Source organism: Cibotium barometz, chromosome 15, assembly GCF_041138505.1.
Source record: "Cibotium barometz isolate CiBa-2024 chromosome 15, ASM4113850v1, whole genome shotgun sequence".
In the NCBI taxonomy this organism is placed as follows: domain Eukaryota; kingdom Viridiplantae; phylum Streptophyta; class Polypodiopsida; order Cyatheales; family Cibotiaceae; genus Cibotium; species Cibotium barometz.
Window position 1 is genome coordinate 42,997,361 of NC_141060.1, and position 17,498 is coordinate 43,014,858.

At 44.0% G+C, this 17,498-nt stretch overlaps 1 protein-coding gene across 2 annotated transcripts in view; it reads right to left on the bottom strand.

Moving 5' to 3' along the window:
- Window positions 1-972: 972 nt before the first annotated feature.
- The window catches only part of LOC147631331 (proteasome subunit alpha type-3), a 37,832-nt gene continuing 21,306 nt past the window's right edge, over window positions 973-17,498 (bottom strand). Inside the window, exon 11 of one of the 2 annotated variants that reach the window (XM_086809722.1) lies at window positions 973-1,307. In XM_086809722.1, the coding sequence (XP_086665848.1) occupies window positions 1,233-1,307 (75 nt within the window). In that variant the 3' untranslated portion in view covers window positions 973-1,232. Of the gene's footprint in view, window positions 1,308-3,299; window positions 3,460-17,498 lie in introns of those variants that run through there. The other variant, XM_086809721.1, reaches the window with a different exon arrangement.

A 17,498-nucleotide genomic window follows, 5' to 3' on the forward strand; every position in this document is an offset into this window, starting at 1 on the left:
ACCTCAAGCCCGCCCAAGCGTGGGGGCTTGATTTGATTGATCCAACGATACAGAACAAAACAAAGGTCTTTTGAATGTCCGTGATCTCCAACCATGCGATAAGCCTTGCAAATCATCCCAATAGCAACATTAATGCCAACTGCATCATTCCACAAGGTGCACCAATATGCTATTTGAGCTTGCTAAGTGGACCTTGATATTTTCATAGGGCAGCAAATCACCCCTTATTTTGAGCATCTGGAGGAAACTCCTTTGCTGATCACTCGCAAGGAATGTGCTGGATCGCGGTGGTAGCCAACCGGATCTGTTGGGCACCATGTGGTACATTACCTCTTGCTCGGCTTTTCAGCAATCATGCATTGGATAGATTTAGAGATCGATCCGAAACCTTTTGTCGTTAGGCAATGACAAATGCCCTGCAAGCACGGGCGAAGGTGGCTTGGTGCGAGCCCATCCGGGGGTGGTGGCTTAATTTGATAGATCCAACAATATAGAACAAAACAGAGCCCTCTTCAGCTAGTTGATTGTACGCAGTCTCCAGCCACACTATGAGCCTCGCAAGGATTTCTTGATTAGTCATATCTCTCCATGGCTTCCCCCCTTTCTGATGTAACAACCTTCCGAGAGCGGCCAGCCGCCATGGAGGGAGCTCCCCCTTGTTTGTATATATTAACTGCATTTTTGCCATGTTTGTACTGTACCACTCGGGCAGGCTTTTTATTTAACTAATGAAAGGATTTTCTTTTGAAAAAAAAATGAGGGTGCTGTTTTGATTATGTGAAGGCAGCTTCAATGGGCTCAAAAGACAAACTTAATGCAACAGTTCTGTGAAGTGCAATCAGCATTAACATTGGTGCTGCTTAAGGCAGTGCTCAAACTGGAAGTTGTATTCTAGCTTTCATTTTCAAGCAATCCTAACTTCCTTGGACTCCACTTCAGAATCATGCTCATCCGAAATAAGATGGAAAGACATTGTTAAAATCTTCCTTCTCAAGTACTACCATAACCTCTTTAAAACTTTTAGAAAGATACAGAAATCCAATCTTACTACCAAAATCTCAGTCAAAGTTTGAGAGACTAAACCACTCTAAAGCATGAGGTATACATAATTTAGCACAAGACAACTTTGTCCGCCTTTTTTTGGACACATCTTCCACAATCTGCAAGGAATTCTATGGTCCTCTGGAGTTCCTATGCCCTCCAGCAATGATTAGCCTCACTTGGTTTCATTGCTAATCAGCATCCATGTCTTCCTCTAGTGCAGCCTTGGCGGTTGCCTTAGCCTGTTCAAGTAGATCAGCTGGCACCTGTTGAAGGTTAAAACACAACCATCAAATTATGGAATGAGAAAAACTACTACTTATGAGCAGCCATTTTTTAAAAGCCCTTCAAACATGCAAGCATGCTGGTGTACATGGCCTCATGTGACTGCGTATGGTGGTGGCCGCATGAGAATAATGATATACCATATAACCATTTGGTATGGTAAGAAAAAACAAGATTATGAATGCTGCTGAGGCCTTGTCAAGGAAACAAAGCTATGTTTATAATGCCCCATATACCTTTCGGTGTTGGAAAAAACAAATATAGGAAGACACTTCCGTTAGGAATGCAGGACTTTACCTTTTGCAAACAAAATATGACATTTAGTGGATGTGGTATAAAAACACTCGTGGTTCTGAAGCAATATGAAAATACATGTCACGCATGTGTAATGTTGCATATGCAAATGTGGGCTGGCCTAGCATGTTCTACCAGGTGGCCAGGAGCATGCAATAAGGTCTATGCGATAGGACTGTACTGGATTGTCCAAATGCCTTGCTTGGCCTTTACACACCTTTTACTTGATTTTGTTTGTGCACTTACTGCACGGTGCCCAGATATGCTCCATCTCTGTCTGCCATCCTTTGGGAAAGGGTACACATATGCCAATGAAAGTTCAAGTCAATTCCCAAATTTGACAAAAACCAAAGTGCAATCTCGACTCCATGAGAGCCTATGAGAATGAACAAGGAACAAGAAGAGTATAGCGACTAGGCTCCTATTAAAGTGCCTAATGCCTGCATGTCACCATTTCGTCCAGAACCCCCTTTCTAATGAGTGGTGCCCACTGAGACTAGATGTCTTGATACCAGCATTCAGAACGGGAGATTTATATATATACCTAGATGAATCCAGAAACATGCCCAAATTCACCTTATAAGAAAGTGCAATTTATAACCTCACGGTAGCCATCCACAAGAAAATAAACCATCAACTCCATCATGCATAGTATAGACTAGATACTACGACATCCCCACTAACGTCATCAATGCCCAATAGTGGGAGATTTCCAAGTATATGTGCTTTTTAATCATGCAAGGATGCATGTGAATCTAGAAGATTTGCTAGATGTTTGGTACGTTTTTGAGTGTTGCATGAGATGCTGTGTAAAGCCCAGCAGTGCTGGGGACACCGGACCTGCTGGCACATGAGAGTGCCCTTGTCTGCTGACTAGTGGTTGGCATTTTGCGTGGTTCCAAATTTCTGCCAGAATTCAGTTCATAAGAAAAGCTTTGGACTTGGACAAATTATGAGCAATGTGTGTTCACGCAGTAATAAATGAGTGTGAACATGACTAAGTTGGGCACTGGGCATTTCATTAAAGATGGACATCCTCCACCATTTGAACCAAGTGCCCTCCTTATGGCATGTTGTGGGGCATCCAAGCCTCATTTCAGAAAGTGTGAGCTGCCCCAAACATTTGGCAAGGGCTGCCCACACACTTGGCATTGGGTGGGTATGCATGGCCAACCACCACCTCCCTCACTCATATGAGCTAGGTGACTATCTCTTGCTCTCCCCTTGGCTCCCAAGCACCATCACGAGCTACTGCAGAGCTGTACGGACAGATGTACAGAATCCTGCGGCCTGCGGACAGGTATGAAACTGTAAGACTTGCTGCCAGAAGCCCGACTGCTGCCAGGAACCCTAAAATGCTGTCAGAAACCCTTGAATTTAGTTTTTAATAAGCATATACGTTGTGTGGAAACTAGTAAAACAACTTGAAGATGGTGTCCTTGCTGCTGCTAGAGTTTTTCATGAGTGCCCGGAAGCCGTGAAGAACAAAGAGAAGTTGCTTGTGAAGCTTGGGAACCTTCAAGACCAGAGAGCGTTGTCCTTGGCTGCATCCAAGCCCTGTGAGATTGGACCTCGCTTGAGAGTTCCACGTACTAGTCTACGTGAGACTTGGCCAGGTTTGAAAGATCCACCAGAATTGGTGTGAAGTGTGGAGTTCTTCCCTTGTCTTGGACTTGGGCAATGGTGCCTCTATTCTTGCTAAGTGGCTTGAGTAGCACGCAGGCATCTTGCCTTGCCTTGGGCTTGGGCGGTGGTGTCGAAGACAAGCGTGGAGTTCTCCCCTTCTCTTGAACTTGGGCGTGTGAAATCAAGGCTATGGTGGATCGTGCTGCTCCATGGCTGCAAGGAGAAAAGAGAGAGAGCGAGAGATAGAGAGAGAGAGAGAGAGAGAGCAATGCTCAAAACAGAAAGACAATTGCTGGGCACAAAGAAGCTTATGATTAATGTTGTTAAATCATCAAGTACAATGTCCCTTTTTGTAGGCTAGGAGCCTTATCTTTTGACTCAAACACAATCACACAGACTACTAACATATGGATGACACATGGCAACACTTATCTTATCCACTTATAAGGGTGTGTTCACACCTAAGCAGGTGTTCACACACACAAACACATACATGAATAAGGATACACACACATAGGGTAGATACACAAGATTACACGTGAAGCTCCGAAATACCCAACAAATCCCCCTTCGGAGCGACCCAACTCAAACACAAAAAACACGAAATTACAATTATTGGCACATATGCTATGAGTAGTACACATGTGAACATGGGCTAACCAAGGGCACTTTTCTCCCTTTGGGTTTTTCCCCTTGGATATTAGGTGTGAAAGGACACCACTCATTTATTGCATTTTGATATTGTGGAGGTGCTTTTCCATCTGCAGTCCTCTTCCCTCCTGTGCCACCGCCCATTCTGGCGCTTAGCTGTTTCGGCCTCCAAACGCGGCGCCGCTAGTGGGGAGGGCTGCCCACAGGCTAAGCTCGCACCACAGTGGGCGGCGCTCGGCTGAGCTCCGCCACACTTGTGGCTTACGTGGCACAAGCCACTTTTTATGGGCCTTCTTTCCGTCGTCGTATCAGTTTCGTCCGGCGTTCTCACCATCGACCGGCCGTCTTCGCACACTCTGACGCCGTCGTTGCTGGTAACCGTCTTCGCACACTCCAACGCCGTCGACACTGTGCCCGAGCCCGCCATCGCCGTTGTTGACCCCGTCACTTGAGTCTTCTGCAACCTGCCTGAGTCACCCCCGAGTGTACCTCCCGCACCGTCACCTCTGCTCCTACATGCGCCCACGCCGTCTGCAGCTGCTACATGCGCCACTTGCAGCAGCGGGAGCCGTCTACACATTCTCCAGCACTGTGGGCTAGTCTTCAGCATGCCATCGGCTAGCCAGAGGCCATCGCCAGAGTCTACAGTCTACACAACTTCTTCAACAGGCATCTCTGCAAAAAACAAGATTCCACCAGGTACTGATTTTTTGGTTCAGTTCAAGGGGCTTTTCTATATTTCTTGCTTCATTGCAAAAATCAGGTGCAAGCAACAGTGCAAGGCAACATAGGGGTACAAGACACACATAAAATTTGGGGATATTTCAAAATTTGAGCTTAATTGCAAAATTGCACTTATAGGACACAGAATTTTGGGGCTTTTTTAAAATCAATGCTTAATTGTATAATTAAAGCTCATTGGTACATTGATTTGTGGCTTTTGTAAATTATGTGCAATTGACACATAAATCAACCCATTGGTGCTTAGAAATTTGGGGATTTTCAGCATTGCTTATTTGCAGCCTTGTATTCAGGGCAAAACATTTGCACAGGACTTTGTGGTTGCCTCCTCCGGTGCAATTGGGATTTCGCCTGTAGATGTTTTTTTTTACAGCATATTTGGTTGCACGTATTTGCATCTCTCTTGCAAGAGATTTCAGCACATGGCTGGAAATACAACCGATATATTCGGGGTTTTGTCCCAAGAGGATAAATTGGATGGCAGTAATTACTCCCTCTGGAGTTTCATGGTCCGAAATCTTCTTATGGCCAAAGAATTATGGGGTTGTGTAGGGTGAAGATGTACGCCCTGTTGACATAGCACCTAACACGCCTTGTCGTGGTGCTCAACAAGCTGCAGTATCCATTCTTCCTTCACAAGAGCAAAAGAGATGGGATACTCGTGATGCCCAAGTGATGGCTTTGATTGCTTTGTCAATAAAGCGATCAATCATACCGCATATTCGGTCTTATAGGACCTCACAGTGAGCTTGGGATGTACTTGAAACCACGTATCAAACAAAAAATGTTGATAGGGTTGCATTTCTCAAGAAAGAGCTTGAGAACTTGGACATGAATGATAGTGATAGTATGGCTGATCATCTTATAAAGATCCAGGATCTTCAGAACAGCTCCTCAATATTGTTGAGGTCATTTCTGAAAAGGAGTTGGTTTCCAGGACACTATCCAAAAACCTACTTGAACTTCCACACATCGCTCACTCTATCTATGTGGGGAAACCTGGAACCAATCTTGTTTGAAGGGTTGGTTGGCTTGTTACTACAGGAGGAGCAGAATCGGAAGAACAACTCTTCCAGCATACGTGGTAGTGACAGGGCTTTCGCTGCCCAAGACAAAGACAAGGGAAAAGCCAAACACAGTTTTCAACCAAAGGCTGATTTGGGACAGCCTTCACAAAAGGCTAAAAATGATGCATGCAAGCCCAAGAAAAAGGACAAATGTCACTATTGCAAGAAGCCAGGTCATTCCTTGAACGAGTGCAGAAAGAGGCTTGCAAAGGAGAAGAAAAAGGAAAGCGGCATGGCTGTAGATTCTTCTTCATCACCTGCAAGGAAAGATGATGCATCAATAAATCTCGTGCAGCATGAGTGAAATTTCCTTACTTGCAGTAATGATGCATCATTGGAGCATATGTCTCTCAGTGTCAATGAAAGACATGACACAAAGTACTTTGACAGTGGTGCTTCTAAATGAAAGACATGACACATAGTACTTTGACAGTGGTGCTTCTAAACACATTACCTCACGAAGGGATTTGTTAAAGAAGCTTATGGTTGCCCTTGAAGGCATGCGGGTGACATGTGCAAACAATTCTTCTTATCCAATTCAGGGTGTTGGTGTCACAATAGCAGATGGTGCAGAATTATGTCTTCCAGATGTATTGTATGTGCTAGGGATTAAGAAGAACTTGATGTCCGTCTCCTCTTTTGCTAAAAGAAGATATGCAGTGAACTTTGAGGACGACAGATGCACAGTGAAAGACTGTGAAGGTGATTATGCATTGGTCACTTCCGGCACTTTGTACCATGGGTTATATCAGCTTGACAAGTTTGATAGGAGAGAGCATGATGCTCATGTGGTTACCACTCTTACACCTGCCATGATTGAGGCAGAATTGTGGCATGCCAAGTTTGGACATGTGAATTATGGCAGTTTGATGCTATTACGAAGGCATAAAATGGTACAGGATATGCCTCATGTAGAGCTACCACCAAAACATGTATGTGAAGGGTGCATATTGGGTAAGACGCACAAAAATGCATTCCCAAAAGATGGATCAACAAGGGTTGTCCGGAAATTACAGCTTGTGCACATTGATGTGTGTGGTCATATGCGGACACCATCTTTTGGAAAGCATCTATACTTTGTAACCTTTGTCAATGACTACTACAGATTTGCTTCGGTGTATCCCTTGAAGGCAAAATCTGATGTATTTGCATGTTTTCAGCATTTTGTGGCACAAGCTGAAAATCAAATAAGTTGCAAAGTGCAGACCCTCCGTACAGATTGAGAGGGGGAATACGTGGATTGCTTTCAAAGCATCAATGCACGATGCCATATTCTCCTCAGCAAAATGGTGTTGCTGAGAGAAAGAACAGGTCTTTGATGGAAATGGTTAGATGCATGGTTAAAGGCAAAGGATTGCCTCACAAATTCTGGATGGAGGCAATAATGTGTGCTACACATGTGTTGAATAGATGTCCTACCCAAATTGAAAACCATAACGCCATATGAGGCCTGGCACGAAAGGAAACCTAAAGTTGATCCCTTGTTTTTGGATGTATATCATATGCACATGTACCTCAACACTTGAGAAGTAAGCTTGATGGCAAAGCAGCTAAGTGCATATTTGTGGGTTATAGCAGTGGCAGTAAAGACTACCGTCTCTTCAATCCTTCCACACAAAGGATTTTGGACAGCAGAGATGTGGTATTTGCTGAAAATTCAGACCAGCCATTGGCTGAATTTCTTGGACAACCACCTTCAGGCCCACATAACATGTTTGAAGGACTTCTCCCGTTGAAATTTGATGGCTCAACAGATCAGCCATCAACTTTGCCTAATGGACAGCATTTGGGTACTCAAAATCAACCCATGAATGAGCTCATTATACCTCAAAATGTAAAGGAAGCAGTAGAGCAAGAGTGGACAGCAACGGAAGAGGCTACAGTTGGCTGCTCCGTACTTTACAAGAGAGCAAACTTTTAGCTCCACTTGGTAGCAAGACACGGGCTGGTTCATGTAATGCAAGAGAACACGCAGATGTTGCTTGCATGAGTACACTTTGTGATGCAGATGAACCAGATTCATTTGAAGAGGCTCATGAGGATGAGCATTGGATGCAAGCCATGCAAAATGAGATGAGTACACTTTGTGATGCAGATGAACCAGATTCATTTGAAGAGGCTCATGAGGATGAGCATTGGATGCAAGCCATGCAAAATGAGATGGATTCTATCCATAAAAACAGCACTTGGGATTCGGTAGACTTGCAGAAGCCCATTGGCACAAAGTGGGTTTACAAGTTAAAAACAAAGTCTAATGGTACCATTGACAAATACAAGACCAGGCTAGTGGCCAAAGGATATGCCTAGCAAAAAGGCATTGATTATGATGAGACTTTCGCACCTACTTCTCATATGGCCACAGTTAGATGTGTTCTTGCATTGGCTACCCATCATGGATGGAATGTGTATCAGTTGGACATAAAATCTGCTTTTCTCGATGGGAATTTGCAGGAAGAAGTGTATGTAAATCAGCCCATTGGTTTCGTGATGCATGGTCATGAAAACAAAGTATGCAAGCTTCGAAAAGCACTTTATGGTCTCAAACAAGCTCCTCGAGCTTGGTATGAAAAGATACATACTTATTTGACCACACAGGGATTTCACAATAGTCCAACGGAGAGCACTCTCTATGTGAAAGAGGATCATGGCACTTTGATTATGCTCGTTCTTTATGTGGATGACATGTTGCTAACTAGGAATGACATGGATAAAATTTCAGCATTCAAAGCTGAATTGCAAACGTCATTTGAGATGACAGATTTGGGATTGTTGCATTATTATTTGAGCATACAATTTGTGCAGACAGATGTTGGGATTTATGTACACCAATCAAAGTACATTCAAAAGCTGTTGCACAAATTTAGCTTTCAAGATTGTAAGCCCATCTCTACTCTGATGGAGCCAAGGTAGAAATTGAGCATGTATGATGTTGGAGAGCCTTTTGATCATGGTCACCGTAAAACTCGTTTCACATTCCTGTGTTGAAACATTTCATGTGCACATTGAAACCATATCATTTCATGTGGAGAAAAAGGTTGTGATTTTGTGTGCTTTTTAGCTTTTATAATTCTCTCTTTCCTTCTTTCATCCTATTTGCTCTTTTCTCTTCTCTTTTGTATGTCTTCTTTATTTACTGATGATAAATATGCTAATATCATCTTATAACTATTGGCCAATACCTTCACATTTTATGTATATGATCGTTTCAGTCCAACGTTTCATTGTCCACCTACCTGGTGTTGAAATGTTTTGTTCCAGAATAAATCGTTTCAACATCGTTTCGTTTCGATAGTGAAACGTTTCGCGATGACCTTGCTTTTGATATGAGCGTTTACAGCCAAGTAGTGGATTGTCTCATACACTTATGCAACACACGCCCGGATATTCAGTTTGGGGTTTCCTAGTGTAGCAAATTTATGCACAACCAAGGTACAAAGCATTGGTAAGCAGTGAAGCGGATATTCTGCTATCTTCAGGGCTCCATGGATCTTGTGTTGGTATATCCCGCGCGCGGGGGGGGGGGGGGGGGGGGGGGGCGCATCTTGTAGTTACATGCTTCCAGTGATTCGGACCGGGCTGGTGACTATGATACACAACAATCCACCAGTGGGAATTGTTTCTTTTTGGGACATTCATGCATATCATGGCTGAGTAAAAAGCAGCCCACTGTTGCCACCATAGTTGTCAGGTACGAAAAGTTCAATTCGGTATGGTACGTTCAAATACGGTCTCGGAACACACCGCTAAATTTTGAAAATAGAAATACGGTGGAGGTACGGTCCATTAAAAAATACTTGAGGGGGAGGCTTGAGCCTTGGCCCTTGAGGAAGAGGGAGAGAGCCTAGAGGGACTAAAGGGAGAGGATAGACTTGAGCACTTGTGAGGGGAGGGTTGAGCAATGAGAACTTGTGAGGATGGGATTGGGGGAGGGCCTATTATATAGATAATAGGGAGAGGAAAGAGGATCAAGGCTCAATAGTCAAGCCTCAAGCAAAGGCAAGTTGGCAACCAAAGGGCCAACTTGCCAAGGCTCAAGCCTCAAGCCTCAAGGCAAGCAAGCAAGAGTCCCAAAAAACGCCCATAAAACGGCTCTCCAAACAGTCATAAACGGCCAAAAAAATGGTGACCAAAACGGACCAAAAAACGGCCAAAAAATAACGGTCATTTCAGATCCGGATCGCACCGCACTGTACTACATCGAACCGAACTCAAGCGGCGGTGCACGAACCGGGTGCAACTATGGTTGCCACATCTACTTGCGAGATTGATAACGAGGCAGCCTTTACAGCCACAGTAGATTGTGTATGGCTGAGGAGATTGATGACTGATCTTTGTGAGTGTCAACAGACACCCACCACCATACTCACTGACAGTCAGAGTGCTATAGCCATGGCACGAAACCTAGTGTTTCATGCACGTACTAAGCACATAGAGATTCATTATCACTATGTCAGGGAGAGGATCCATGTAGGGAAGATCTCATTATCTTACTGCTCTACACAGGACAATGTTGCAGATCTGTTCATGAAGGCGTTGACTCGAGAGAAGTTTGAAGCTTTCCGCAAAGCTTTAGGCTTACTTTGCTACAAAGAGTGATCTGTTGCAAACCTTGTACAGGTTCACATTGCCACTAGGGGGGGGGGGGGGGGTTAATTGGCATATATGCTATGAGTAGTGCCACATGTGAACATGGGCAAACCAAGGGCACCTTTCTCCCTTTGGGTTTTTTCCCTTGGATATTAGGTGTGAAAGGACACCACTCTCATTTATTGCGTTTTGATATTGTGGAGTCAACCCCCAAGCTCCACACACTTTTGTATCCTATCTTCTTTGAGCATCAATCACCGTCTCTCCCGTGCTTGCTGCTGTGTTTTTTGTGTCTCTGTTTATGTGAACCCTAACCTAACAACAATTTCCGAGGGAAATCAAGGTAAAATCCCCCCTCGATGCCGGTGATGTCACCTTTTCCGGCGTCTTTTCCAGGCTGCCCTTGGTAGCTGATAAAGCATCAAGAACCTTTAGAAGTGTCATGTACACCCCACACTTGGATGCCACGCGGACATATCTGTACTGCAGGTGCAAGACTTGGAGTGGGAATTGGCCCTTTGTGAACCCTTGTCCCGGGACGAATCACCCAGGGATCCAGTGACAGCGTCATGTAGAGCATCATGGTCAGGTATATAAGCCCCATACATGGTCATGGCCAATGTTTGTCCCGCACATCTTTATAAACCTCTGAAATGATGTAGAGGTGGAATCGGTAGTTATTAGGTTTCCAGCCAGATGCATGGGCACTGATCTAGGTTTAGGAGACAGGCTTTGGAGAGCCTTGGACATGGGCAGCCATGTGGGGCTTGCCCGTGGGCCAGCCAAGGACTTAATGCCTAGTCGGCCAGCCCTAGCGCCATGCATCCAAGCCGACCATCATTTTATGGGAGTTTTGGCATTTATTTCTCCAAGGGACCTGACCGACAGTAGGAGAAGTGGCTGACTGGAGCATATGGAGAGTATATATACAGTCCTTCAGTCCAGACCATAAATCATCTCAAATTTTTGCAAGAGCCAAGGGTTCAAGGGTCTAGACAGCCCAATAAGAGCCAAGGGCAAGGCAGAAGGTGAAGATCAAGGGTCATCTTCAGGCCGAGAGTTACCTCAGAAAAGTGAAGGTCTCCAGGGTCAGTTCATTCCCTGCTATTTAGTATTTACAACAAGCAATCAGTCATTCTACTCATTCAATAACACATACATAGTGGGGGCCCTTCAGATGGTATTTGGGACCCAACACTGTGCATTGTCTCTCCTCTCTCTGCACTCTTTTTCTCATTACATTTGGCTGTACATCATCAAGAACAAAGGTGCTGAAAACTGTTTATCAAAGTATAATTCTCATTTGTAAGCTTCTGCATGTTACAAGAAGGCAATTCTATTGAGCGTTTTCTTTAAACAACAGTAGTACAATGTGGCTTGAATCTGGGATTTGGGTCTTCATGGTTGATTTTGCTTGAAACACTTACCTTGGCTAGTGGTGTACTAGCTCGCACCAGCAAAGTGTATTACGTTTAGTCCATAGGTGAGCGGGTGGATGGGTGGCTCCAGAGGCTCACATGCTGTTATTTCATGCTCAATCTTGTTGGTGAGACTGGGAACCAACATTTTTCCACGCTCTGTTTGCCCAGGTACACAACATTTTGCATATATAAGAGGCTCACATCTAATGGATTAATCTCATTGCTAATCAATTGTACTCAAGCCTATATAAGAGGCTCACATCTAATGGACCAAACTAGGGTTTGGGGTTTTCCTTCTTGTTTTGTCCATCATCCCTTGCTTGCAGTATAACAATCTTGGGACAAACAAGTCCCAAACAATGGGGCTTTCTCATTACTGTGTTCACATAAACGATTGACAACTTAATATACCATTCATTTAGTATAAAAATGAGAAGAGACACAAACACTCGGGCCAGAACAAGCGAGCGTCCCCCTTTGGAATTCTTTATGCCAAAAAGAGTATTTAATAGACACAAGAATGAGGATGCCAAGCACCATATTTCCAAATATATGAAAACAAAGCAAACAATGGCTCCATACCCTAGCCTAAGGACCAGGGCAAGAACCATCAACACCACCACCCTGCTGGGTATTTTGGAGCTTCACATGGAACCACATGTGTCTGTGTGTGAACTACCCCCAAAAGGCCTGTGTGTATCCACCCTATGTGTGTGTGTATCCTTATTCATGTATGTGTGTGTGAACACTTGCTTCGGTGTGAACACACCCTTATAAGTGGATAAGATAAGTGTCGCCATGTGTCATCAGTGTGTTAGTCTGTGTGATTGTGTTTGAGTCAAAAGATAAGCCTCCCAGCCTACAAAAAGGGACATTGTACTTGATGATTTAACAACATTAATCATAAGCTTCTTTGTGCCCAACAATTGTCTCTCTTTTGAGCATTGTTCTCTCTCTCTCTTCTTCTTCCTTTTTCCGTAATGGTTGGTTGATTAGATTACGAAAATGTAATACAAAGCAAAGGTCACATGACAAGCTATACAAACAGGATTGCTTTCATTGCAGTATATTCAGCTTATTAGCTCCATATCTCTCTCTCTTGCACCTCTCTCCAAAAAGGAGACTTCTATTAAGTATGAAAAAAATTTACAAAATGGAGATTTCACACCAAGAAAGGTGGAGATCTCAACCAATCAGGAGCCCTGTGCTGCCAATAGGGTCCCGAGTGAGAGGACGTGAAAAAGATACCAATGTCCCACTCTCATAAACTCGCCGCGCTTCCTCTCCGGAGCCCTCAAAGATCCCTGGATTCTGGCCCAAGTAGCCATGATGGTATGAATAATATCACTCCAAATCCTGCAAAGACACTGGGAAACAAGAACGGGAGTACCCTCAATGGCCTCGGTGCATCTAGCCTTCCAGATATTCCACGCTGAGATGCTAGCAATAATCTCCCACGAGCTGTCTAACCTCTGTGCACCGGAGGGACAAAGTGTGAAAGTGGCAAATCCCGAAGACAACACTGCCGAGCAACTCCTTGCCTAACCATAATGGCCAAGCTCCTGTCAATCCCCTCGAATCTCAACTAAGGCCTAGACTGATAGCATCCCTCTTAATCCTACCAAAGAAATGATAGCATCCCTCTTAATCCTACCAAAGAGGTGTGCAATCGCAGACCAAACCCTCTGTGCTTCCCTACATTCCCATAAACAATGGTAAACTGACTCCGAAACTCCTGCACATCTAGGGCAAGCTGGGCAAGCACCAGTAACTGACCTCCACTGATTGGTGGCCAGACCACCATGAAGAGAAACCCAGATAGAGGAGGAAATCTGTGGCTTCCTATAAGAATGCCACAATCTCCACCAAAAAACCCTCTGAATGTCAATCGAAATGCCGTAAGATTCCCAATGGGGTCTAAGAGTAGGGACACTCTGAATGTGTCCCAAGATAAGATGTCTGGCATTCCGCACCGTATAACTGAAAAAAGGCATGCTTTTCAAGGGGTTACAAGCATCCTTCCACTCCCACTCACCGGGGTCCCAATGCAAATGTCTGATAGGACAGCCACCATTCAACCAAAGGCTAACACTCTCTGTGATCATCCCTGGGAGGGGAGGGAGGGGGTCAACAAAGACGTGCTTCCCTAACCTGCCAACAACTCTGACTGGACGAATCTGGGGGCCCTCAATAAGGTCCTCTACGTCACATCTCTCCAACTGCCATCCATCCTGTACAGAAAAGACCGGTACATCATCCTCCCTAGGCAAGGGGAGACCCATAACCTGAAGAGGAACACCTGTCCCAGAAAAAACCCCAAACCAAGAATGATAACGGTCTTCCAAAAAAGATCCAATAATCCAGTGGTTGGGAATGGCTGCATCAATCTGTGCAATCCTCCGACTAGAGCCTCTCAAATGCTACGTAAGATCCAATCTCTGTACCTCGGTGAGGCTCTGAAATCTCTTCCAAGCCAACACTGTGGGGCAAAGGGTCTCCCAGCCAGCCCAAAAAATATGCATAGCTGTCCCAAGAGGCCTACCATGCACATCTAAGATCAAATCATTCCACAGAATGGGCTGCCGGTTGGGCGGTCTATTTGGTGGAGTACTACCCAGAATTAGATCAATGGCATGATCTTCTGGCCTTTCTGGAGGAAGTTCTCCTGGCAATGACTCGGAAAAACGATCTTGGAATCCACATAAGAAATCAGTCCTGTACTTACCTAACGTAGACAAATTAGATTTAGACTCATCATCTGTTGCATCCTTTACAAAAATCAAGTACGCGAAAAGGTGCTTTTTCATTACTGATGAAATTGCCGAAGCTGATACAATAGGAACAGATTCCCCTTTAAGCTTTACATCCAAAACATGTTCTTTCCCTCTATGAGTCAAAGTAATCTTCCTATTGTATGTATCCACCACCGCATGTACTCTACGGCACCATGGCATACCCAACAAAACATCACATCCATCAAGTGGCATGATGAAAAACTCTTCGCTGTCCACATAACCCTGCACATGAAGCCTGAGCTTCCCAATAATAGGGGTGACAGGTTCTGCATACCCAGGACAAGCCATATTAGCCTCATACAAAGGCCCCATCTCCTCCGCACGAATCCCCAATCGGCCAACCAAATCCGGTGAAATAAAGTTGGCTCTAGCACCTGTGTCAAAGAAAATCAAGGCATTTTGATCTCTCACTTTGCCCCATGCCCTGCACAACTCAGTCTCTTCACCACCTGGCTGTTCCCCAACAAGATCAGGAACCCTGCAGAAGGTTTTGGTTTCTTTGACTTGGGCTCCCCTTTAGTGTCAGAGTCCTTTTGGGACTTACGCTTGGGACAATTAAAAGACATATGTCCCTCCTCTGTACAGTAAAAACATTTCCGAGCATCCATCAAAGCCTGTCTCTCCTCACAAGTAATAATCTCCATAAAATAGATATACTATGTAAATATTGATTTTATGTGAGTACGCAATAGAAAAGAATTGAATAGGATAAGAGTCCATAAATAATTGAATAGGCTTAGAGTAGATAATGGATACAAGGGAAAGAAAAACATGCATCCAAATCTATGATATAAAACAAAACTTGAATATGATTAGAAATAATTAGGGAAAGAGAAACATTCCTGGAAATATGTGATGGAGAACCAAAGTCGAGAACTTGAAGAGAAGATCCATGTAGAGCTCAAAGACAAGATCTAATTTGTATACATGAAACCATGAAGCGTACACAAGAGATAACCGATGCATCAATTGGTCACATCGATAAAGCGTTCTTCTATGTGATTCAAGCTGCCGTATTGCTGCAGAAATGTTTCTATGCAGAATTTGATAAATCTGATGTGACGAGCAGTCTCAGAACACCTTAAAGCCCTAAAAATGACTCTTAGATCATCAAATTCTGATATCTTATGAAGAAGGTATGATCGTTTTAAGTTTTTGAAGAGTGTAGAATTTTTTGCACGCACAGATTCTTTTCCCCTTTAAGGAATTTATTCAAGAACAATCCACAAGCACACTGGCCAGGATCAATACAATCAATGAATACAAAACAAACAAATATACCGATGTAGGATATCCAAGTCGATGTCGATGTCGAGGCACGAGATCTCTGATGCCGAGCACACCACGGGGATGACCCACAAGTATCTCTCACCGAGCTAGTTGTAACATGACTACTATGCGGAACCGCGCTTAATGATGATTAACGCAAAGCAATAAAGACTAGCGCTAATCACATGCTCATGACTCAGAGAAGTAGAGAGAAGGAGAAGAGAGAGACTCTTTACCTAACCTACTCCTACTATATATTACTGAATGAATGAGTAATTACAATGATTGTCATAGATCCAATGTAGATCTAGACTATGAATGCTATAAATGAACTTATGCTTACTGTCCTCCACTGTGCGTTAAGAAAAAACGCTGATTTGGAGATGTACTTGGCTGATCCAAACTCTTAGACTGCATGTCCTTGGTCTTGGCTCTGCAATCTCTGTCTTTAAATGATTATGAATGATCCATGGCTTGCCTTTATATAGGAAAGTGATAGCAAGTCGTAATCAAGTCGATTTTCACTTTTCATGCCATAAAAAGTCATCAAAAATGTCATAAAATGTGTTCATATTGTGCCCATAAGATGTCCCAACCATTGGTGCATCTCTTGGACACCTATAGGGCCACCAAATTGGTTCCAAACTGCCCATATACAACCTCTAACTTTGCCCTTAAGGCGGCTGTAAGGAATAATCATGTCTGCGTGGCACCGGATTAAGGTGTGCACATGACATTCCCTCCTGCTAAACTTGGAGCGGGGGTCCACATGATGCGCCCTTGCTCCATGCTGTCGATCCGACTGCGGATTGGATCTCCCATAGGGACTATCTCCTCGGAAACTGCGGGCAATGGAAATTGCCCCTTTGCCTTTGGAAGCTCTATTGGCATCGTAGACACCATGAACACCTCAAAAACTGAAGTACTTATCTTCTCCTCCACGTCAATGGATTCAAAGATAATTGTGGGAACCTCGCGAACTGTTACCTCCTTGATGGCTATGATGATCTCGAGAACTCGCATGGAACCTGGAATTGTTTGTGGCTCTGCATGCTTGAACAATTGAACCTCTTGGTTGACCTCGACCTGCGGATCCTACACGGTTTCTAGTGCCTCTTTGGTATCCCTTTGTCCTTAGTCTTCTACTGTGGTACTCTTGTCCTCTTCCTTGGTCTTCATCGCAGTTGCTTCCACTGGAGTACTTTGACTCATCATAGCGAAAAGATTCTTTATTTCTTTCCAATACTCTTCTTCACATCTTTCATCGTCTTTTCTTCTTTGCCTTGATTCTTCGTTACGTTGTTCCCTTCTTTGCCTTGATTCTTCGTTACGTTGTTCCCTTCTTTGCCTTGCTTCTTCTTCTTCACATTGTTTCCTTTGGCGATCTTGGTCTTAACATGCTTGTTGGTAAAGCTTTTCCCTTTCCTAGGATTGCTGTTCGAACATTGCCTAACTAGCTTCACTTTGCCTTTTCATCAAAGCGAAAATATCCTCTACGGTTGCCATGAAGAAACGCTTGCTGTTTTTTTGCTATGATCAAAACCCTAAACCTAGGCTTCTACATGCATCCTAGACACCCTAGAACCATGGTAGATTGAAATCTAGACCTTCTAGTACTATACTATGCTAACAATGAGCAAAAAGCTGATGTAAAAAGGCTGATTTGATGCAAAAATGCAAACCCTAATTTTGCTTGCAAATCCTAAAACACAAACCCTAAT